Genomic DNA, 24,776 nt, shown 5'->3' with positions numbered 1-24,776 from the left:
AGCAAATTAATATGTGCCAATTCTCATGATTAGGAGATTCTCCTTTTGGTTGTTTTGGATCAAATGAAATAATTCTTGCTCAGTAGCTAGCAGAGAATCTGGCACACAGCTAACGTGCTAATGTTAAAAGCCAATGTCCTTTTCTTTACTTGTGCCTAAGACTAGCTGTGGCATCTTCACTTCTTGGTGGAACAGTGCTGGGCACTGCCCTGAGGGCTTCACATCCATTTTCACACTGAATCCTTATCATAATTGATGAGAATTATCACTGTTGTCCCTACTCCATAGACAAGAAAACTGAGCCTCAGGAAACAATGACTATTTCCAAAGCACTCCCATATGTCTTTCCTTACTTGTTATGAGGCTGAAGTGGGGTAAGTGCTTAACACAGCTCAGTTCACAACAGAAAGTCTCATGTTAACGGTCGTCCTGGAAACCCTTCCTTATCCTTCTCTCGGTTCTTGGTGGAATAGTGAGCCTTCCTTCAACCCCTCCATGTTCAGGTGAGTCCTCCTCTTTGCACCTGAAGGACTTGTCCACTTCTGGCATGACGTCAGTTCTTAGGTGTCTTCCCCCACACTGTGAACTCTTCAAGGGAAGGAACAGTATTGTGGCCATTTTTGTTTTCCTGGGATCCGTTCATAACAAAGAATGGGTGTTCATATTTAAGCTTTACACCTGCCCCATGAGGCGAGCACTGCTACACTTATTTTATGGACGGGGAAAATAAGTCCAGAGAGAGGACATGACTTGCTCAAGATGACAGTGTCCTGCCACCTTGCATTGCCCTGTAGAAACTGCTGGGCTTTAGTAATGAGAAGCTAGGTCTGGCGGAGAAGGCAATGGCACCCCACTCCAGTACTCTTGCCTGGAAAATCCCATGGACGGAGGGGCCTGGTGGGCTGCCGTCTATGGGGTCGCTAGGAGTCAGACACGACTGAGCGACTTCACTTTCACTTTTCACTTTCATGCATTGAAGAAGGAAATGGCAACCCACTCCAGTGTTCTTGCCTGGAGAATCCCAGGGACGGGGAGCCTGGTGGGCTGCCGTCTATGGGGTTGCACAGACTCGGACATGACTGAAGCGACTTAGCAGCAGCAGCAGCTTGGTCTGGGCTGAGCACCTGCAGCAACATGCCAGCATAGATGGAAAGGCTTTAATAAAGGAGCAGCCGCCAAAGCTCAGTTTAGGAAACTCACAACCAGGAGATCTGAATTCTAAGATGCATCTTCAGGTGACATCCTTTGAACGGTTTCTTGTTTTGTAGGCACAGAAAGCGTGGATTTCAGTGTATCAGACACTCGTTTACATGCAGTTAAAGGAGCACGTCTACTTTACATTTTTATTTATTCATTATTGGCTGTGCTGGGTCTTCAATGCTGCATGAAGTCTTGCTCTCGTTGCAGCGAGTGGGGGCTACCCTCCAGTTGCAGTGGCTTCTCTCGTCCCGCAGCACGGGCTCTAGGGCGCACCGGCTGCCGCAGCTATGGCATGTGGGCTCAGTAGCTGTGGCACATGGGCTTAGTTGCCCTGCAACATGCAGGATCTTCCCAGACCAGGGATCGGACCAGTGTCCCCTGCACTGGCAGGTGGATTCTTTACCACCGGACCACCAGAGAGGTCCAGAGCATGTCTATTTACAATCTCCAAGGGATACTGCATGGCTGTTACAGAAAATGGGGTAGATCTGAGTAGGCTGCGAGGTCCTGACCTCCAGCATTCAAAGTTGCTTAAGCAGCAGGGGACTGTCCTGGCCGAGTGCAGTACCATAGCATTCGAGTACTACACTACGTGCCATTTGGGTACTAGATTCCAGGCACTCTAGAGGTGTGTGTGTGGATGCCACTTGTTCTGGAACAATTTACAAGAGACATAACAATGATGGGAGAAGTCTGTGAGTTGAAAGGGATGTTTTCATTTTATACCTTTTTGCTCTCTGAATCTTCCTTAACAATATGTATGGATTCTTTCCTCTAAAAAATGGTAAATGTATTCTTAAGTCTTCACAGTAAATATTTCATATCCAGTGCTTTCAAGATCTCTGGTGTCCTTGATACACACACACACACACACACACACACACACACACACAGTCTCTCTCTCACTTCTTCAGTAGCCTTGTCAGTGCATTCAAGTCTCTGAAGAGTACCGAGGCTATGAAAACTACTTCTACTTTAACTTATCACTGTCCACGTATATATAACAAGTCCCCTGTTTCTTTCTGGAACATTTCTTACCAACCCAAGGCACACTGCTATGCTCTTTTTTCGACTGTGCTTAGACATTGCTGGAAGCATCATTTATTTAATCAAACTGCCTTGCATGGGCTTGGTGCCCTGGTTTGCAGGTCAAGAAACCTGGAAGACAGGTCTTCCTGTCTTACGTTGGAAGACAGTGGCTAGGCAATGCCCCTGCACTGGCGTGGCACAGAGGCCTACAGGCCATCCGTCAGCACTGATTAAGCACCCACTGCACACAAGGAGTGGCGTTGGGGCAAGGCCTGGTGGTCGTGTTCCCATCCCAGGGCCCAGGATCTGGATGGACGCCTCATGTGTGAGCTACAGCCACTGGCGCCGAGGGCAGGATGCTTCTGCACCCAAAGCCTGCAGCTACATCGGGAGAGACCCTTCCTTTAGGTGGGTGGCCTCGGACAACTGCACGCAGGAGTTCGCCTTCATCTGCGAGTTTGGTGAGTTGGGCTCTGCTCTGGGGTCTTCCTCCACCTTTTCCTGTCTCTTGGTTTGTCTCCGTCTCTCTGCATCTCCTCTCTCGCTGTGTCTCCCTTTGTCTCTCTCTGTCTCTCTCTCTCTAAATGCCCGCAGTCTCTGTGTGTGTGATGCTCCGTGTCTCTGTGTCTCACTCCATCGTCTCTCCAGCTTGCATCCCTGTCCACTCACCTGCCTACCTCCGTGCTGGTCTCACAACCAGCATTAGATGGAGATGCTCGGCCGCATTTCCTCTCCTTTCCAGTCTTCCCGTGGAAGGAGATGTGGTCCCAGGAGATTGTTCTCACTCGCCTTTGACTCCTGCTCCCTGGTCAGCCTGGCTTTGAGCCCCTCACCCCCAACTCCTGAATCCCCTCCGTGCTCTGCTTTTGTGCCCTTTCCATCTGCTGCCTGTGGTTGACCCTTTCTGGGCCCTGGGGGCTGTGTGTGTGTGCAAGTCCCTGAAGGCATGGCCTGTGGCTCCACGCTGGGTCCTGCCTGCCATGTGGGGCTTGGTCTTGGAGTTGAGCTACCCCATGGTCCCCTGACCATCAAGCCAGGCTCAGTTGAAGCTTTTGTGCTTCCTGGGCCCAGCTTTCTTCCTGTTTCTAAGCCCCTTAGTGGAGACTCTGGCTTCCAGGCCCCGTTCTGGGTTTGGACACTTACAGGGGTCCCTGCTCTATTTCCCCCATGCTCAGCTTTAGATAGGTGCCATTCGAGCTTAACTCTCCTGCCTGGCTGATTGTGAAACTCAGAAACTTTGTGCACCTGTGGGTTATGCAACTTCCCTGGCTTCTTACCAAGCCCCTCCCCAACCCCCACCAAGCTCCTCCCCCTTCCCCACCCCCACTGCAAGCCTGTCTCAGCACCTTCAGCCCCAGGAGCTGAACTGCGCATGCCTGTGTGCGCTTACTCGTCACACAGTAGAAGGACCTCTACTATTCTGTCGCAGGCCCACTACAAAGCTAAGAAAGGGAGGCTTGGAAGTTCTGGGGTAAGTTCCTGCCCCAAGGCCACAGGTCTAGGAAGTGATGAGACGAGATGTGATGATCAGAGAGACAGGGGGAGATGCTGTGCTGCTGGCTTTGAAGACGGAGGAAGGGGCCACAGTATGAGGACCGTAGGGGCCTCTAGAAGCTGGAAAAGGCGAGGGAATCGATTCTCCCCTAAAGGCTCCAGAAGCAATCAGCCCTGGCCACACCTGGATTTTAGCCCAGTAAAGCCCACACTGAACCACGACTATCAGAAGATACATTTGTGATGTTCAAGCCACTAAGTCTGTGGTCATTTGTTACAGCAGCCACAAGAATGAACACAGATTTTGGTCTCAACCTCTGCCCTGTGGTGCTCCCACCAGGCAGACAGGCTTGAGTTTGAAGCCAGTGGTTCCCACTTTCTGCTGTTCACACCTGAGCTAGGTCAATAAACAAATGCTTACCGAGTGTGGACCACATGCCAGGAGCTGGGCTGGAGTGGGATCTCAACACAGGGACCCCACAGAGCCCAATGTCACCAAAGAGGATAACAGTACAGTTCATAGGACTGGTAAAAAGACTCAATGAAATCACTCATTTTTTCAAAAAATGCTTGTTTAGCATCTTTGTTTTCAGATAAGGCTCAAGGAAGGTACTTAAACAGGCGGAACAATAGTTGCGGCTTCTGTAGCCCTGACTCTATGTGTAAAGATTCATCTGATCCTCCTAACAGTTCTATGGGGTGTGATGTTGACTACCCCATACAGGGGAGGCACAGAGAAGCTGGGTAGCCTGCAGAAGGCAGCACAGCCAGGGCAAGGCCGGGCTGGCCCAGACCCTGGGCAGTCTGGCTCCAGAGCCACACTCATGCCCATCACATTGTTTCTCAGCCCTGCTAAGTCAGCTCCCGCTGTGTCCAGCATCTCACAGTCCTGGCCCAAGGCCCCTCCACTTCCCATCAACGGGCACTGGCCCATCTGTGACCTGTGTCCCCCTTACCTTTGCCACAGGTGTCGGCCAGAGTCTGGCCTGCGAGGGCCTCAATGCCACCCTGCACTGTGGCTCGGGGGAGGTCATCCAGATCCAGGACGCTTTCTACGGGCGCCAGACGCCCCACTACTGCATCCAGGGTGCCGGGCACCCCTCAGACCTGGAGGAGGAATGCAGCTGGGTCAGCGCCAAGGATGAAGTGGCAGGTAGGACCCAAGGGCTCTGGCTGCAAGTGCAGGACACTTCCCAGTGTCCCGTGTCCACCGAAGGGGTCTGGAAGGATTGCACGGCCTTCACATCTGAACTCCGGCCTCTTTCATGTGGGAAAACTGGCCAGTCTGCCCACACCAAGTAGGGGAGTAAGGGGGCCATGGCTCACACCTCACCTGACATCAAAGCCATCTGATGAGTCCGGTGGGCATTTTGCTCCCCATCCCAACTGGGTGCAAACAATATTGCTTTCTCTTCCGAATTTAAACTTCTAAAATTTCAAAATAATTCAAATGTACAGACAAGACTAAAAAATACTTCAACAGACTCCTTGGATTCAATACCCAACTTGGTCAGATCTTAACGTTATTCCATATTTGCTTAACATTCTCTCATTACCAAAATGAATAAAATGTTAGATTACCCACCACTCCTCTTGATACATGTACTAGCATATTTATTTCATCCATATGTGACTATATCATAGTTTGTCTCTTCCTCTGTTGAGAGATGTGTGGATTGATCCTTGCTATGCGAACAGTCCTGAAACAATTGTTTTTCTTTGTCTAATCAAACCACAATTCTGGATAGTATCTCCCCTTCACATGAGAGGATTTGTCTAGGCCCTTGTTTTCCTAAACCAGATTAAATCCGCCTCTGAGCCAGGTTTGTCTGGTGACAAGGATTTTCCCTTGGAAAACAACTTGCTCCTCTCCCCACACGTCTGACCCACATTGCTCCCCTTAGAGCAGGCGCCGGGGAAGGAAATGCTGGCTTCAGCTAGTTGGTTCCCTCCGACTCCTTCGTTGGCCCCACATCCCTGAGACGTGGCCCCCCAAGGGGGAACGGCCTGGGCTGGACAGGCCGACGAGTGTGCCTCCCTCTCAGGTGGAACTCAGTGGGCTATTTCCTCAAACACTCAGATGCAAGCTCTCAAACCTTGTAGCCACACCCAGAGGGCACACTGGATGAAGCCCTGCATCCTTTGGGGGAAGGTTGGAGGAGATCTGGGCGGAGCCCCAGGAGGTGTCTGTTTGTACCTAAGAGCCACCATCACTCGTTCATTCAATCAGTTTGCCAACAGACATTAATTGAGTACCGACATTATGCCACGCACGATAGTGGGCTCTGTGGATTCAGTGATGAATAAAACACAATCTGTTCCTCAACAGAGGTCACAGTCAAATGGGGAGACAGACACAAATGCAGGCAATTACCTAGCACTGTGCTCAGTGTCACACAGAAGGGGGCAAAGCTGCTCCTTAGTCACTCACGCAGAACTCACTTTGTGCCTACTCTATGTGTCAGGTACTGTTCTGTGTGCAGGAGAAAGAGCAGTGGACAAGAACAAAGCAAAACCAAACATCCCCTCTCTGTTGGAGACTGCACTCTAGTGCTATGGGCGCCCCTAGTAGGGAAAGAACTCACGCCGAGTGATGTAGCGAACTGGGTCCTGGCAGGAAACTAGAACTCATGGTAGGTCTCCCAGCAGAGCGGACTACCCGTCATGGAAGTGCTGAGAGGCCAAAGATGAGATAAGGGTGCAACCCTCAGAGTGCAGCAGCATGAAGCCACTACTATCCCAAAGGGCTGGAGGGACAGCCACAGTGGATGTCACACCAAAACCAGAAGTCAGGGCTGCCCAGCAGGCGCTGGAACCATGACGGAGGCTGCCCCGTGGGAGCAAGGACCATGGGGGAGGTCCTTGCCAGAGGGAGCTGGGGCTGCAGAGGAGCTACCGTGAGAAGGGGTGAGAGGCATCCTGCCCACACCTCTTCCCATCCGGGGCAGGTAGAGTTATGAACACCAAGGTTCCCGCCCCAGTCTCTGGAACTGTGGGTATGATGAAACGCCATGCCCACGAATAAGCTAAATTACGTGGCAAAAGGGTCTCTGTGCAAGTAATTATGGTTGCTAATCTTAAAATAGGAGATTATCCTGGATTACCTAAGTGGGCACAGTCTAATCACATGAGCCCCTCAAAGCAGAGAACTTTTTCCAGCTAGAAGCATAAAACAGACCTGGCAGATGGATAAATTGGATAGATTCAAGCATGAAACAGATCTGATGGTCACTGCAGGCTCTGAGATACAGGGGGTCACGTGAAAGGACTGGAGAGAGGCCTCTAAGAGCTAAGGGTGGTCCCAACTGACAGTCAGCAAGGACATGGGACCTCAGTCCTACAGTCCCAAGGAACTGAGTTCAGCCATCAGGAAGAATGGGACTGGAGGCAGGTTCCTCCCCAGGAGCTCCAGGAAGGAAGCACAGCCCTGCTGTGATGCTGTGATTTCAGCCTGTCATACCCTGAGCCCACCAAGACCTCTGACCTCCAGAACTGTGAGGTAATAAATGTGCACTGCTTTATGCCACTAAGTTTCTGTCATTTGTTACAGCAGCCACTGGAAGCTAATACATTGCCTCCAGTCTTCCATCAGCACCTGCTAGAGCACAGGGGAGTGTGGGAAATGTAGTTCCCCGAATTTGAGATCAAGTAGGGTGAGGGTGGATATGCGGGCTGATGGTCAAAGGACTGGCCCACTTCCCAGGGGAAGTGAGATCTAACTGAGACCTGAAGATCTGATAGGAATCATGCAGGAAAAGGACAACAGGGTGAATGGGGAGGGGTGTTTAGGGAGAGGGAAGAGCCTGTGTCGGTCTCAGGGCCGAGAAAGAGCGTGGTAGGTGCAGGGAGCTGCAAAGTGTTCAGCGCAGGTGGAGGTGGGGCACTCGCACCCGAGGAACCCAGGCTGTAGCCCAAGATGTTGGGGAAGCACTGGAAGCTTTACAGCAGGGGAGGAACACAGCCAGGTGTGTTTTAAAGCCACCCACAGGCTGCTGTGAGTCCAGGCAAGGGAGGCTGATGCCAGAAACCCAAGTGAGAGAGGCTGGGGGCACAGACTAGGGCAGTGCAGATGGACAGAAAGGGACAGGTTTCAGAAACAGGAAGTACTGATGGGATTCATCAATGGTGGGAGTCCAGGACGACCTTGGCATTGAGAGGAGAGGCTGCAGGAGGAGAAGCTGGTGGAAAGAGGAGAAGGGAGATCTGGCCTGGGGCTGCCTTACCAAGTACCACAAACTGAGTGGCTTAAAACAACAGAAAACACATTCTCTGGCAGTCTGGAGGCCAGTCCAAAATCAAGATGAGAGCTGGACTTCTCTAGCTCTGAAACCTGCAGAGGAGAGCCCTTCCTCTCCTCATCTAGCATCCAGGATTTGTTGGCAACGCTCCACCACAAACCCTTGTAGATGTGTCTCTCTAATCTCTGCTTCCAGCTTCACGTGTCCTGTCTCTGTGTCCAAAGGACAGCGATCATACTGGACAAAGGGCTCACCCTAATGACCTCATCCTAACTTGATTATGTTTGCAAAGACTATTTCCAAGTAAGCTCACATGCACAGGCACCAAAGGCTAGAACTTCAAGATACATTTTGGGGGACACACTTGAACTCTAATTAGAGATCAAAACCTCATTTCAGGATATGAGAAGCCCAGGGTACCCTGTGACACCCATGTGTAGATGCTGTGTAGATGACTGGACACATAGGATCGGAACTCAAGAGAGAGCTAGACAAGAGACATAAACTGAAGAGTCATTGGTCCATGGCTAACAATAACAGGTGAGGCTTATTAGTCTAAAATCACTACGGATGGTGACTGCAGCCACGAAATCAGAAGACAATTGCTTCTCGGTAGGAAAATTATGACAAACCTAGACAGTGTGTTGAAAAGCAGAGACATTACTCTGCTGACAAAAATCCATATAGTCAAGGCTATGGTCAAGGCTATGGTCTTCCCAGTGGTCACATACGGTTGTGAGAGCTGGACCATAAAGCAGGCAGAGCACCAAAGAATTGATGCCTTTGAACTGTGGTGCTGGAGAAGACGCCTGAGAGTTCCTTGGACAGCAAAGAGAAATCAACCCTGAATACTCATTGGAAGAACTGATGCTGAAGCTGAAGCTCTAATATTTGGTCACCTGATGCGAACAGCTGACTCATTGGAAAAGCCCCTGATACTGGGAAAGGTTGAGGGCAGGAGGAGAAGAGGGCATCAGAGAGTGAGATGGTTGGATGGCATCACCAATGCAGTGAACATGAACTTGGGCAAACTCTGGGAGATGGTGAGGGACAGGCAGGCCTGGCATGCTGCAATCCATGGGGTCACAAACAGTTGGACATGACCGGGCAACTGAAGAAGACAAGACAAGAGGGAGGCATGAAACCATGACACAGGGGGAGGAATCAGGGCCAGGAGAGAATCTGAGGATGGGGTGGCGCTTGCCTGGCAAAGTAACTGGGCAGGCAAAGAGCACTGAGATATGTCAAAATCTGGGACTTTCCTGGTGGCGGTGGATAAGAGTTGGTCTACTGATAAAGGGGACACAGGTATGATCCCTGGTCTGGGAAGATTGTACACGCCACGGAGCCGCGAAGCCCCCAGGCTGCAGCGACTGAGTCTATAGGCCACAACTACTGACGCCCGTGTGCCTAGAGTCTGCTCTGCAGCAAGAGAAGCTACCTCAGTGAGAAGACCAACGCGGCCACAGAGAGTAGCCCCAGATCGCTGCAACTGGAGAAAGCCTAGAGTCTGCTCTGCAGCAAGAGAAGCTACCGCAGTGAGAAGACCACACGTGGCCACAGAGAGTAGCCCCAGATCGCTGCAACTAGAGAAAGCCCATGCAGAGCAATGAAGACCCAGCACAGCCAAAACATATAAATAGAAGTAGAAAGAAAAGTAATTTTAATTTTAGTCGATCAGTCGTGTCCGACTCTTCGCTACTCCATGGTAGCAAAGAGTTTAGCTTTGGTATCGCTATACTCTTTTGAGTATAGAGAAAGAGTATAACCATGGTATAGCTCACCAAGCTCCTCTGTCCATGGGATTTCCCAGGCAAGAATACTGGAGTGGGTTGCCATTCCTTTCTCCAGGGGATCTTCCCAACCCAGGGATTGAAGCCAGGTCTCCTGCATTGCAAGTAGTCTCCTGCATTGCAGGCAGATTCTTTACCTACTGAGCCACCCGGGAAGCCCCAATAAAGTTGTTTAAAAAAATAAATATGCATGCCAAAATCTGGAGCAAGCATGGGTTTCTAAGAGATGAAAGAGGACAAGGAAGGTGATGCTGCTGCTGCTGCTGCTAAGTCGCTCCAGTCGTGTCCGACTCTGTGTGACCCCATAGACGGCAGCCCACCAGGCTCCCCCGTCCCTGAGATTCTTAGGCAAGAACACTGGAGTGGGTGCAGGGCAAACCTACAGGATGCTCTGGAGCCAAGGAGGGAGCCAGGACCTGCCTGTCCCTTCTCCAGGCCTCTCTAGGCAGCTATTACATCTACATGGGTGGAGGGAGGGGCGTTGGCATGACCCCGCAGTTTCTGACCAGAGCTCTGACCAGACCACACCCGTCTCCTGTGGACACCTGGTGCCCTTGGCAGACTCAGAGTTCCTAATCTTGTCCCCTCTTTGCCAGTTCTCAGGGTGTGGGATTCTACCTTAGGTCATCTGACTAGATGCCAGTGGACCGGTGGTTCTCAAAGTGAGGTCCCTGGGCCAGCAGCCTTGACATCACCTGTTAGAAAAGCAAATTTTCAAGCTGCTGTCCAAATCTACTGAATCGAAATCGGGGTCTAGAATCTGTGTCTTCACAAGCCCTCCTGGGGATTCTGGTGTATTCCAACATTCTGGACCCTGAGCTATTGGAGGGAAGGAATCTACTTCTCTCACAGCCAGCACCAGGCTCAGTGCTGGGTCTTCAGTAGGTACTAACTGGTGCTTGTTGGGGGCGTGGTGGGTGAATGAACAAATGCAAGGTCGTTCATCTCTTGTCTGTGTTATCCCCTGTCTCCTTCACACGGCTCCTGTTTCCTCTGGGATGTGGGTGCCTCCCAGGCCAGTGCCAGGGGCTGCAGGCCTGCCAGGTGGCAGCAGATGGGACCTACTTTGGAGACCTGTGCCCCGGCCGAGGCAGCTACCTGTGGGTGCAGTACCTGTGCCGGGAAGGTGAGTCTCCAGCTTGCCGGGGTGCGGGAATTCCCTTCTTATTTCCAAGCCATGTCTAGTCTCCCTTGGACCAGAGGGAGCAGCCATTCACGGGGCAGATCTGCTGTGTGTTAAGAGACCTCCTCGCTCAAAACTGCTGTCCTCAAAACTCCCTGCCTGGCTTAGTCTGGGGGAAAACCATTTGAGGTTCAGTTGCAAAACAAGCCACCAAACCAGAAGTTTAAAATAACTGTTTTAACTCCAAGACCTTTCAAATTAAATTTCATGGATTGAGCCAATAAACACAACAGACAAAACCGAGATTACTTGATTAGAAGGATTCCTACATGCCACACCCACTCAACCACCACCCTCCCCATAGGCTGCCATTTTAGAATGCACAGGGACTTTCACAAATCTAAAAAACCATAAACGGAACCCAACTACCACAATTTGTGCAAGTTTTATGAATCAAGAAGGAAGACTCCCCCCATTCAATTCTATGATCCTGTTTGTGTTAACTATTTAGAATAAATTCTTCCCTCCTTTTAAAGTGTTTTCATAGACAGCCATAGACATGAATGTACAGATGTATATTTTCATATAAATATAATGAGTTAAACATTTTAGTCTCCAACTCAATGTTTTTCACTTAATAATATATCTTGGACCTCTCTCCAAGTCACTACTTTATCCTTTTAATGACTGCACAGTATCCCATCATAAGTGAAAGTGAAGTTGCTAGTCGTGTTCAACTCTTTGTGACCCCATGGACTGTAGCCCACCAGGTTCCTCCGACCATGGGATTTTCCAGGCAAGAGTACTGGAGTGGGCTGCCATTGCCTTCTCCCATCATAAGATTAAGTCAAAATCTATTTAACCTGTTCCCCTCTTGATGGACACTTAGACTGCATCTGAGTTTTCCTTCTTACAGATCACTCTGCGGTGATCTCTTGTGCATGTATCTTGGCATGTACCTGGGATTATTTTTAGAGGAGAGATCTCTAGTAGCAGAAATGGTGGGTCATAGGGTATGTGAATTTTAAATGTTAGTAGATATTGCCACATTACCTTCCAAAATGGCTGTATCGAGTTCATTCTTACTAACAGTGCCAATTCCCCTTGGGTTGGGACACCACATTATGCCCTTGTCCAACCAATTAATCGGTCAGAACAGCAAATTCTACTGAGGCTGTGAGTAATGGAGCAAGGAGCTCTGCAGGGGAAAGATGAGTCAGGGAACGTTGGGGTCCCCAGGGGCCATCCAGGAGAGCAGAACCCACAGAGACAGGAGGAAGAAGCCTGCATAGAAGAGAGGGTACAGGACGTGGGGGTGGCATTAGTTTATGGAACACGCATGGGTGGAATAAGAGTTAGCAGGGTGTCTCGTTTTGTTTGCTGGGAAGAGAGGCCACGTGGTTTGGCAGCAGTTTCCGTTTGGTGATTTTGCTCCCGGACAAAGGGTGCCCTTGGAGATCTGCCAGTCGCAGCCTCACTGTCGTCAGACAGACACGCAGCTTAGGGCAGTGGGTGAGCTGGGTCTGGCTGCCACATGGACCAGATTTTCTGTCTTGACTTTGATTTCAAATATCCTGTCCCTTGTGAATCAGTGTGTTCTGATCACATCAGTTTCTGATTTCTGAAGGGAGGAACTTCATCCAGCAGTCTCCTCTCCCTCCACCCCCTGGCCTTTGTGCCCAGAATGGCCTGCTGCATCCCGAGTTTCCTCGGATGATTGTGAGTCAGGACCAATCAGGACCGCGGTGGCTTTCTCACCAGCTCAGGAAAGTCCTTTTCATTTGTGTCTGCTTTTTATTTCTTTTCCCTTCTCATTTGTGCCAGAAACCAAAAGATGGTATTGCACAAATTAGCCCGGGGCTGCATGAACCCCAGAAGTTCTACCCTTCACCCCATCCTCTAGGCTAACTTATGAAGCTTTAGTTTTCGTAAAATTTAAGGTGCGCTAAATGGCTAACATTGATTCATCAGCCACCCTAACCAAGGAGATTTTCCTAAAGATGCTTTGCCTTTTGTCTTTTTAAACATTATAAAGTACATTTAGACAATCAATGGATCCTAGTTAAATAAATTAGGCTACACTGTGCAGCTTTTAAAGGGTATAAGAGCTCTCTGACTGAACTCATACAGAACAATCTCCAAGATATATTAAGTGAAAAAAAAAAAAAAAAAAAAAACGGAAGGTGCCAAATAGTGAACAGAGCACCATCTGTATAAATAAAAAAGTATGTACATGCTTGTGCATGTATTCAGTTCAGTTCAGTTCAGTCTCTCAGTAGCGTCCAACTCTTTGAGACCCTATGAATCGCAGCACGCCAGGCCTCCCTGTCCATCACCCTCTCCCGGAGTTCACTCAAACTCATGTCCATCGAGTCAGTGATGCCATCCAGCCATCTCATCCTCTGTCCCCTTCTCCTCCTGCCTCCAATGCCTCCCAGCATCAGAGTCTTTTCCAATGAGTCAACTCTTCGCATGAGGTGGCCAAAGTACTGGAGTTTCAGCTTTAGCATCATTCCTTCCAAAGAACACCCAGGGCTGATCTCTTTAGAATGTACTAGTTGGATCTCCTTGCAGTATCTGTAAAAGGTGACCCAGGAGACTGGTTAACAGTGATTGCTTCTGGGGACCAGAACTGGGGGTCTGAGGGGTAGCAGTAGGGAAGGACTTTCTTTTCACTGTAGACCCTCTGTACATTTCAAGTTCTGTATCCTGGATGAAAAACAAGATTCAAAAGAACCTTATAAAGTAGAATAAACATGCAGAAGCTGTAAAAGCTCCACTAAGGACAGGTAGACAGAAGACAGTAAGTTTTAAACAGAAACATGCAATTTTGCTTCATAATAGCAAATGGCATTTGTGTTTTGATCTGCAGGCCTGCAGTTGATGGTGTCCAATGAGAGTTTCATCTTTGACAACATCACCATCTCCCTTACATGGCTCCTTTCTCCCTACATCGGAAACCTGTCCTGTATAATTAATATGGGAGATGGCCACATTTTCGATCCCTACTACCCACCCAGGTAAGAGGTATCTCTGAGCCTTGATTCAGAATGTATCAGTCAGTTTTTGCTGCATAACAAAACAACCTAACACTTGGTGATTTACAATAATAGTGATTATTTTCCATGGTTCTTTGGATTAGCTAGGTGGCTTTTCGTGTGGTCTAGCTCAGATGGATGGCCTAGGAAGGCCTCATTCATGTGTCTGGCAGTAAGCTGGATGTTGGCTAGTGGCATGTGTCACTTGTCACCCACAGGCTAGTCTAGGCTCAGCTGCATGGCGGCAGAAGAGTCTCAAGCAACGAGAGAAAGCAAAGCACAACATGCAAGCATTTTTGAATCACTACCTATGTCACATTTTCTAATTTTCCCATTGGCCAAAGCAAGTTCCAAGGCCAGAGAAATAGTCTCCACCTGTTGACAGAAGGCATGGCAAAACGACAGTACAAAGTGGCATACATATGGAAATGGGAAGAACGGTGTTCACAGGTTTTCTCAGCGAAGGTCACTCCAGCAGTCATGGAGAGCTGGGTCCTTTCGGCTTGGCTCAGTAGAGTCTTCCCTGAGTCACTGTCCAAGGAGTCAGTAATGGGGTGAGGAAGATGCTCACCTGGGGGTGGGAATGTTTTTTATTGATAAGGATAATAAAAATAATAGTAGCATTACTAATAATAGAGCAGCTAAGCAGCTTTCATACATGATTTCACTTAATCCTCACAACAACCTCATGAGCTAAAGCTATGCTGTCCAATATAACAGCCACTCACCATATGAGCTACTGGGCCCTTGGAATAAGGCAGCTCTCAATTGAGATGTGCTGTAAATGCAAATACACATGGAATATTGAAGACGTAGCTCCCTCCCCACCAAAGAGTGTTAAATATCTCACTAAATGATGTTTTGATATTGCTTATACATAGAAATGGGCTGTCCCCAGGCGGCACCAGTGGTAAAGAACCCACCCACCAATGCAGGAGACATGAGACGTGGGTTCGATTCCTGGGTCAGGAAGATTCCCTGGAGGCGGGCACAGCAATCCACTTCAGAGTGTTTGCCCAGAGAATCTCCTGGACAGAGGAGCTTCTTGGGCTACAGTCCACAGGGTCTTAAAGAGTTGGACACAACTGAAGTGACTTAGCATGCACCCACACATACGTATAAATGCTAGTGTTATGGATCTATGAGGTTCAGTTCAGTTCAGTCGCTCAATCATGTCCAGGTCTTTGCAACCCCATGGACTGCAGCACGCCAGGCCTCCCTGTCCATCACCATCTCCCAGAGCTTGCTCAAACTCATGTCCATCGAGTTGGTGATGCCATCCAATCATTTCATCCTCTGTCATCCCCTTATCCTCCAGCCTTCAATCTTTCCCAGCATCAGGGTCTTTACCAATGAGTCAGTTCTTCGAATCAGGTGGCCAAAGTATTGGAGCTTCAGCTTCAGCATCAGTCCTTGCAATGAATATTCAGGACTGATTTCCTTTAGGATTGACTGGTTTGATCTCCTTGCAGTCCAAGGGACTCTCAAGAGTCTTCTCCAACATCACAGTTCAAAAGCATCAGGTTAAAGGAAATAAATTATTAAAATTAATTTCACCTGTTCCTTCTCACTTTTTCAATGTGACCATTAGAAAGTTTACAATGATACACGTGGCTCACAGTTTCTGTTGGACAGTGCTGAGCTAGATAAGGATTATCTTGTTTTACAGACAAAGCTGTTGAAGCTTAGAGGGTTTAGTAGCATTGCCCAAGCCATGCAGCTAGTGAGTGGCAGCACAGCCGGATAAGTCAGGACCGCCTGGGAATCAAAGCCCTGGCTCTTAGACCCAATGGAGAACGTGGCTGGCAGCATCAGGGCCCAAGGGCATTGAGTGCTGCCTCCTCTAGGGAACAGAACCTCCCCAACCCAAAGGCAGCTGCACACAATTCATAACGTTTCAGAGTCCTACCTGGGCCTGGGTAAGCTCCATTCTGCCCTGCTGGGTGCCCCAGCCAGAGGACCGCCCCATCAGTTCCAGGTCCTCCTTGGGTTCTGGTTCATTTCAGGGGCTCCAGTTCAACAAGGATCCTCAGGGAAATCATGGAGGCCCATAAGCCCCTCACCTAACCCTGAAACATCTCTGGTTCTACCTCGTGGGGCTAGGTCTCTGAATCCAGCCCTGCGGGGGCCTAGCCTTCCTGGAAGGCCTGGGTCGGGTGGGGCAAACTAAGGGCAAGCCCCGCCCACAGCCCAGATCTGGTCCAGCGAGTGTGCTGGGTCTCAAGCTCAGAAATCCTCTGGGGTCTCAGGCATTGTGCCATGCCACCAAATAAACTGCATCCAGAGGCTGGGGTTCTTATCCCAGATACAATTTGAGACTCAGAGATGATACCTGGGTTTCCATTTCCTTCCCTATCACATTTATATTGATGGCGATCTTAATACATTTATTGACCAGGGAATTTTTGTAGAAATTAATACCTGTGCTGTTAATATGTTTCTGGTCAATAATGTATTAACAGTTTTACAGAATAAAACAAATTATACATGAAGATGCTTTGCGGGGAAAAAAAGGTTTAAGTGATAGAAATACCCAAGGCATTATTCTGTGAGTTTCTTCCCATTTGCTAGTATTTCATTCATAAAACAAGAAATGCTATGTTACACAATCTTTCACCCCCCAAATTTCATACAAATTGTACTTGGCATAAGTTAAAACTGACTGTAGCCCTGCTAAGCTCTTTAGTTACACAAGGACATCTTAGTAACATACAAATATAGTTAAAAACTGGAGCAAGTGGGACAAAATGCAAATATTTGTCCAGTCAGGATGCTGAATTCAAGGGTGTTTATCATACTACTCTCTGGAATTCTCTGATTAATTTTTTTCATAATCTAAGAGAAACAGCAATAAGCAATGCTTTACGTTTGCAATCCCTCAGGGCATTCCTGTAAGTAAAAGCTACTGGTATTTTTTTTCTTCTCTTTTGAAAGAAATAGATGGTGACACCCTTCACCATTACCCCACCCAAACAATCCAATTTTGTCTACTTTAAAGATTTGTTAGACCTTGAAACTACCCACTCACCTTCTTCTATGATTCTTTTTAACATTAGGATATATATTTCTGATGCTCTCTTATCTGCACCAGCAGCCTCAGCACTCAATTTACAATGTGAAAATAGCATGAATTTTAAGTGTACAGAGGTCACATACTTTGCATAAATGTCACTATGCTCTTTTAAAATGTGTTTGTACAGACTCCTACTTTTGCTTAACTCCTCATTAGAGTACAAGGTGGGCTTTTCAAACCGAACTGTTCATCTCCATGCCAGATAAGTCACCTGAGTTAATGGGATAGGAGGACTCTCCCAGTGGCTCAGCAGTAAAGAATCCACCTGCCAACGCAGGAAACAATGGTTCTATCCTTGGGTCAGGAAGATCCTCTGGAAAAGGAAATGGCAACCCACTCCAGGATTCCTGCCAGGGAAATCCCATGGTCAGAGGAGCCTGGCAGGTTATAGTCCACGGGGCTGCAAAAGAGTCAGACCCGACTTAGCGACTAAACAACAATGGGATAGGATCAGACCTCAAACCGAAACAACAGTTAAGTCAAAGAATTTCTCCTTTAAATGCTTGCCTTGCACCTCCGTGTCTTGTGCTCACTTGCATGGCAAGCTGTTTTGTTTCTTCGTTTGTCATGGGCAACTTTCTACATTTCTGAAATTATCTCAGTGCCTTAAGGGACAATTAGCATAAAGTGAAATTTGTCCTGGTGCTGGATAACTCACTGCCACCTACTGGCAGATCAGGGTGTTGCCGTTATTCTTGGGTCTTATTTCAAGTCACCTCTGGACACCTCTGAGTCTGGAGGGCGACCTTCCCTTCCCATTAAGCTGTATCCCATTCATGTCAAAGCAATGTATACAAATCAGTAAGTGAGGGAGCCTTGAACTAATTTTTAAACTTTTCATTGAGGCACAAGGTGTGTACAGAAAAGCGCATAAAAAGATACAGCTCAATTAATTTTTACACAAAAAACTCGGGCATATAACCAGCATCCAGATCAAGAAACAAAACATGATTCTCCCCCTAGAAATCCTCCAGGGCGTCCCCAAGGATGATTTCTAACATCATTGAATACTGTGACCTGTGTTTGAAGATTATATAAATATAACCATAAAGTATATTTTCTTTTGTGTCTTACTTCTGCTCAATAAGCATGTTTCTGAGATTGATCCATGTTATTGTGTATAACTGTGGTTTCTTTTTTATCATTGCCATACACACTCTGTTGTATGAATATTCCTCTATTTATTCATTCATTCAAGTATGTCAATGCTACATGCATAGGGGTGGTTTCGCATTTGGATTATTATTAATACAACTTGTACAGCTGTGAACATTCTAGTAAATGACTTTTCAAGCACATATGTACACATTTCTGTTGGGCTTATACCCAGGAGTGGAATTGTCGGGCCATAGGATTATTAAATTTAAGTTCTTGTCTCCATTGCTTTGTTCTCCGAGCATAGCTTCTCTTTGTTGGCCGCAGTTACTAAACCACTTTGTGCTCTTCTCCCTTGGGTAAGATCACTGAGAGAGAAATCAGGAAAAAAAAAAATCCATTTCTCTGCTTTTTAGTCCTGGGCAATTTCAGTTGGCATCAGAGTTTAGAGAATGAAATAAATTGCTTCTTCCAGATGGATTGCTAAAAAACGGGCTAGATTCAAAGCTATCCTTCACATTTCTATAAAGAGTTAGAGCTAGTTTATTCTTAAATCTACATTGTTTGATATTAATAATGGACACTCCAGCATTCTTTTGATTAGTGTTTACTGTTACATCTTTCTTTATCCTTTTAACTGAGCCATACTGTCATATTTAAAGTGGGCATCTAGTAGACAGCATATGGTTGAGTCTTGGTTTCTATTAAATTCCATCTGGCATAATAATTGTTATGTTTAGACCTTTTACAATTGATATAATTATTGATATAGTTAGATTTAGGTCTGTTATTTTGTTATTTGTGTTCTATTTTACCCTCTGTTTACTTCCTCCTTGTTTCTCCCCTTTCTTGCCCTCTTTTGGATTATTTGAATATTTTCAGTATTCTATTTTTGCTTATTTATTGGCTTTTTTGGTAATACTTATTTGGATAATGTTTTAAGTAGTTTCTTTGGGGATTATAATATATATATTTAAAGTTTCACTTTATTAACTCTCAGTGGTAAAATATTCACTTAGAGTTAATATTTTACCACTTCAGGTAAAATGTTAAGGCCTTGTTAGCATATGGTTTCCTTTGCCTTTCATCTTTTATGTTATAATTGTCAATTGTAGGGCACTTATATACACTGAAAAGCCCTTTCAACAGTTATGCGTATATCAAAGAACTTGAGAGGAAAAAACCAGTCTACATTTAAAAACCAGTCTACATTTAAAAACCAGTCTACATTTACCGAGACATTTACCTTTTCTTGTGCTCTCCCTTCATTCCTGAAATTCCAAGTCTCCCTCTGATATCATTTCCCTTCAGCTGGAAAAACTTCCTTTAGCATTTTCTTTAAAGTAGATTTTACAGCAACAAAGTCTCTTAGAGAATTTCTTTATTCCTGATCAGTTCAGTTCAGTCGCTCAGTCATGTCTGACTCTTTGCGACCCCATGAATCACAGCACGCCAGCCTCCCTGTCCATCACCAAACACCAGATAATGTGTTTATTTTGCTTTAATTCCTGGAAGATACTTTTGCCAGCTATAGAATTATGTGTTGACAGTTCTTTTGACACTTTGAAGATGTCATTCACTATCTCTGACCTCCACAGTTTCCAAAGAAATCTACAGTCATTCATATCACTGTTTGCTCTATGTGGGAGGCAGGTCACTTCAGTTGTGTCCAGCTGTTTGTGACCTATGGACTGCAGTCCTCCAGGCTCCTCTGTCCATGGGATTCTCCAGGCAAGAACGCTCGAGTGGGTTGCCATGCCCTTCTCCAGGGGATCTTCCTAACCCAGGGATCCAACCCACATTTCTTATGTCTCCTGCATTGGCAGGCAGGTTCTTTCCCAATAGTGGCCCTGGGAAGCCCCTCACTATATGTAGTGTATCATTTTTTTTCAGACCGATTTCGAGATTTTCTTTTTATTCTTTTGATTTTCAAGCTATTCAGCAATTGTGTGGGCATGCTTCAAGTTTTTTTGCTTGTTTGTTTTTTGTTTACATTTGGTTTCATAGAATTTCTTGAATCTTTGAATTTATGTGTTTTGCCAAATATGGAAAAATTTCAGCCATCATTTCTTCAAATATATTTTTCTACAGCAACCTCTCCAGTGCTAAAATAACACAAATGTTTTACTTTTAGATATTGTAACACAGATTGCTGACATTCTACTCATTTTAAAAAATTAAATATTTTTTCCCTCTGTGTTCTTTAGGTTGGATAGTTCCTCTTGCTCTTTTAGTTAGGTGACTTTTCCCTCTTCCATCTCTGTTCTGCTGTTAAATCCATCCAGTGAATCTTTTGTTTCATACACTGTGCTTTTCATTTCTAAAATTTCCATTTGGCTTTTAGTGGTTTATACTTTTCTGCTGAGAATGTCTATCTTTCCATTCATTTCAGGAGGATTTCCTTTTATTTCACAGAGCATGGTTATAATCCCTGGGTTAAAGTCTTTGGTAATTTCAATATCTGAGTCATCTCAGAGCTGACATATATCGATGATATTTTCCCTGAAATTTGGTCACATTTTCGTGTTCTTTGTGTATCAGGCAATTTTGAATTGTATTCTGGATGTTTTGGGTAGTAGGTTCCAAGACTCTGGGTTCTTTTTAAAATGCTCTGGAAAATGTTAATATTTTGTTTGTTTGTTTTGTTTTAGCAGACAACCAACCCAATTAGATTCAGACCGCACATTCTGACTTGCCTTCTATGAGCAGAGATTCCCACACCAGTTCAGTTTCCAAAGCTGTCAGGTTCCGTTCCACTCGTGTGCCACTTGGGGTGCTGGTTTCCGCTGCAGCTTAGTCCTTTACTAAAGGCTTTTACTATGTTTCTTTGGGTCTGTTCTGCACATGCACAGTTTATGGGTGAACTCGTGATTCATGCTAGGTCACACACAGAATCAGGGAGCTCTCCTCTCTCCTTTTCAGGACTTTCCCTACACTCTCCAGCTTCCACAGTCCCCTTTCCATGGTTCATCTGGATAGAAAGATCAGTTTTCTCTTAGGTATTTCTGCATCATCCCACACAGTCCGTGCAGCTCCAAGAGAGAGGATAGCTTGGGATGGGGACGGGAGAGAAGAAGAGATAAACAACACAAAACAAAAAATGGGTATTTCCCCTGTACGCTCAGACTCCCTAGGCCCCTTTCTCTGGTCCCCTGGCTAACAGAAGGGATTTCTATCTGGGTTTTTGTTTCCTTTACTCACTGTGCAGTACCATGACTCAGGCTACCACTGGGACAAAGAAAGCAGGAAACCCCCATCTTTATGGATGGCTCCTGAGCTTCTGACTTTGGTCCTGTCTGCCTGCTGGAGTTTCCTTCTCAGGGTCCTCTCATAGTTTCGTTTTGTCTTCTGCCCGTATGTTAGTTGTGATTAACGGGAGAAACAGGCTCTCCTAGGCTAACTCCAGGCCACTGTCCTCCAGGCTTTTTCACAACTGTGTGCTTCTGTAAACTATTTCTCAGCACTTGCTATGTGCTAGGTGCTGCGCCAGGTGCAGGTACACAGGGGGAACTGACAGTGACTATCTGCACCGACGGCCCCGCAGAGAAGAATGATGGGGAATAAGCAAGGTCACCCAGGAGAAGCAGAGAAGCCACAGTGTCTGTAAAGGGAATCCAGGAAAACTTCCCAGAGCAGGCAATGTTTAAAATGAGAACTGAAGGAAGACCAAGAGTATGAGCAGAGAGAAGGGCAGGAGTTTTCCCTGCAAAGAACGGCATGCTTACTGGCCTTTGGGTGGGGAAGAGGTGACAAGTCCTATGAACTGCAAAGAGGTCTGAGCTACTAGGATAGTCAGAGAAGGGGAGTGTGGCAGGGGATGAGGAGAGGGACAGGAAGGGAGATGATGGGGATGTTTGCAGGCCATTTTAGAGATTTAAATTAGTCCCCTCGGGAAAATGAAAAGCAAAACAGCCACAATTTTGATATGTTTGGACTCTGATCCCATTTTACAGATGGGGAAAGAAAGCCCAGAGAGGTAGACTGGGCACAGTATTTTACAGACTAAGCAAGAAGGCCCGAAGAGGGGGTTTGTATGGACCACAGAGGCAATAAATGGCAGAAAACAGACTTCCGGCCAAATATTCGGCTCCCTGGTTAGTCAGAGCTATTTCTTCCACTTCTCACTTGCTTTGGGAGTCTTAATGTAACCTTTGTGAACACTGAGACCCTGGCTTGGTCATATAGCATCTTTTTCTTCATTCTTTTTATCTTTGCAGAGCAGGGAAGATGTGCCGTGGGTGAGTACATGTGTGCACACGTGTGTGAATGCATGTGTTTGTGTGAGCCTAACACTGGTAACTTTTCTGACTGTTGCTGGCAGTCTGTCCAGCAGGGTGACCCACCAATTCACAGCCCCCGGGGATTTCACCGTGTTTGCTGAGTGTTCAACCAGCGAGTGGCATGTGATGGCTCAGAAGCAAGTGACGATTCAAGACAACACGGAGAGGCTCCGTGTGACTGGGTGTTCTGGCCTGACCACGTCAGGAGCCAGCCCTCTCTGCTGGGCAGTCTTCGGGGACCCTCTGTGGATTCAGGTGGAGCTTGATGGAGGTGAGTCTACAGAAATGGTCAAGATCAAAGCAACCTTGATTTGCCCCAAATCTATCCATCCAGCTCCCAGGCTTCAATGAATACTAACAGCAATGATTTATGGAGTCAGTTTTTTTAGCCATTCATTTATCTAGCACCTAGTGTATACCAGAACCTTGTCTAAGTTCTTTATATATACTAGCCCACCCAGTATATTTTACAAAGGAAGAAATGGAAGAAATGTTTAGAAATTTGGCCTAAGTCACAAGACTAGTGAGAGCAACTAGCCTCCTAAAGATCCTTGGCATGCCCATGTCCCATTTCAAGAAATGGACTTCCAAGCCACCCCCTGTTGAGGGAATGTGAACAGTAGTGGGAGGGCTGCCAGCTTGGCCTGAGCACATCTCAGCGCTGCCAGCATTGACCAGCTTGGCACAACCACACTGCCCCCAGTTCAAGCTAATATTCAGCTGCACACACTGGTACAGCCACAGCAGCTGTTATGGCTGGTGTACCTCTGGTTGCTCAGTTTCCCTTCTGACTGGTTACAGAGGCCATTCTGCTTGGTCATCATGTCCATTTTGATTGGTCATGGTATCCATTCTGATTGGTCATGGCATTTATTCCAATTGGTCACAGCAATATTTCTCATTGGTCACAATGTCCATTCTAATTGGTCACAGTATCCATTTAGATTGGTCACAGCGTCCATTCTGATTTATCAGGACATCATTCTACTTAGTTAGTGCCCATGCAGTGGCAGTTGCTAAATATTTTGCCTATCACCCCTTCTGTCCATAGAGAATCCTTCCAACCAAGACCTGACCTCATCCGAAGCAGCGTCTTTCCTCAAGGCACAGGTCCAGTCTGAGATCTGGACAGAGGCCACTGAGTGGCACAGAGCTGTGGAGAGGACAGGTCTCAGCCCAGCCTAACACCTCCTGGAGCCTCACTCAGAGCAGTAACTCCATGGAGCTATAACTGGACTTTATTTTATTTTATTTTTTTGCCATTGCTTTTTATAACTGGACTTTAAACAGTGCTTATGGCTCCTTTCTGTTCTGGTGTTCTGGTTGGCTGAAGATGCAACCTAGGTGCACCTGGAAAAGCTTAAGATAATCTTTTTTCATTCTACAAATATAACTGAGTGACTACTCTTTGCCAGATATGGGGAAGGCAGCCATAAACACAAAAGTCAAGATTCGTGTTCTCAGAGGGCTACCATCACCATCATCACCCTCATCAACAACACCATCACTCAAACAAGAAACACACTAGCTTGGTTTCTATTGGAAAGAATATTAATCTGGGGGTTTAAATCATATTTTAAGAGTCAACCACAATATTTAGCATCCAGGTAGCACAAGCACCCGCAAGCTGTAAGGGAGCCCTATCTTAATGTGAATGGGCTGAGTTCTCCCACTGGGCAGGGTTTCAGGTGGCCAGTCATGGAGATGGAAATAATTAAGACTTTGCAGGTGAGCAGTGAGGACCCCAAAAGAAAAATCACTTGTGAACCCAATACTCAAGAGATCCGTGTTAATTATCTGGGGGAGGATATACCCTTATATATGTCTTTATATCCACATCTATGTGTGTATGTGGACTCTGACCTCACAGCTGGAGTCTGAACTGTCTCAGTATAATCTACTGCATGTTGTTACTGACATCCTTAAAAGTTTCTTACTCCACCTAGGAACAGGGGTGACTTACACCGTGCTGCTAGGTAACACAACCCTGGCTGAGTTCACCACGCAGAGGGGCCCGCTCCCCTACAATCTGACCCTGGACAGAGGAGTCCAGCACCGAACGGGCCCAGGGATGCACCACCTGGAGATTCGAGCCACCAATGACAGCACCAACTCCGCCCCCTCCAGAAACATCACCGTCCGCTTCGTGGAGGCTCTGTCGGGGCTGCAGGCTTCCTGGGCTTCTGACCACTTGGAGCTTGGGCAGGACCTATTAGTCAATGTCTCGGTGGCTCACGGCATCCCGGAGAGTTTGACCTTTGAGGTGGCAGGACTCAATACAACCTTCTCCTATGAGAAAGAGAACCTCAGAGGGTCATTTGGGACTTACCATGTGGCGGTTCCTCTTGAAGGTATTTGGGGTGTGTGGCTCCCCTTCCAAACCTCCCTCATCTTCCCTTTCCAACTTGGTGTC

At 46.9% G+C, this 24,776-nt stretch overlaps 1 protein-coding gene across 1 annotated transcript in view; it reads left to right on the top strand.

The window, feature by feature from the left end:
- Positions 1-24,776, top strand: part of LOC147352987 (polycystin-1-like protein 2) — a 107,378-nt gene that overhangs the window by 807 nt on the left and 81,795 nt on the right. The window contains 6 exon segments of the mRNA XM_086349458.1: positions 2,526-2,690; positions 4,691-4,876; positions 10,770-10,880; positions 13,750-13,897; positions 22,414-22,634; positions 24,310-24,714. Of these exon segments, the coding sequence (XP_086205584.1) occupies positions 2,526-2,690; positions 4,691-4,876; positions 10,770-10,880; positions 13,750-13,897; positions 22,414-22,634; positions 24,310-24,714 (1,236 nt within the window).

Source organism: Bos grunniens, chromosome 18 (genome assembly GCF_055505025.1).
Source record: "Bos grunniens cultivar Pamir isolate PY7600 chromosome 18, Bosgru_T2T1.0, whole genome shotgun sequence".
Lineage (NCBI taxonomy): Eukaryota > Metazoa > Chordata > Mammalia > Artiodactyla > Bovidae > Bos > Bos grunniens.
This window is presented reverse-complemented; position numbering and strand designations above follow the sequence as displayed.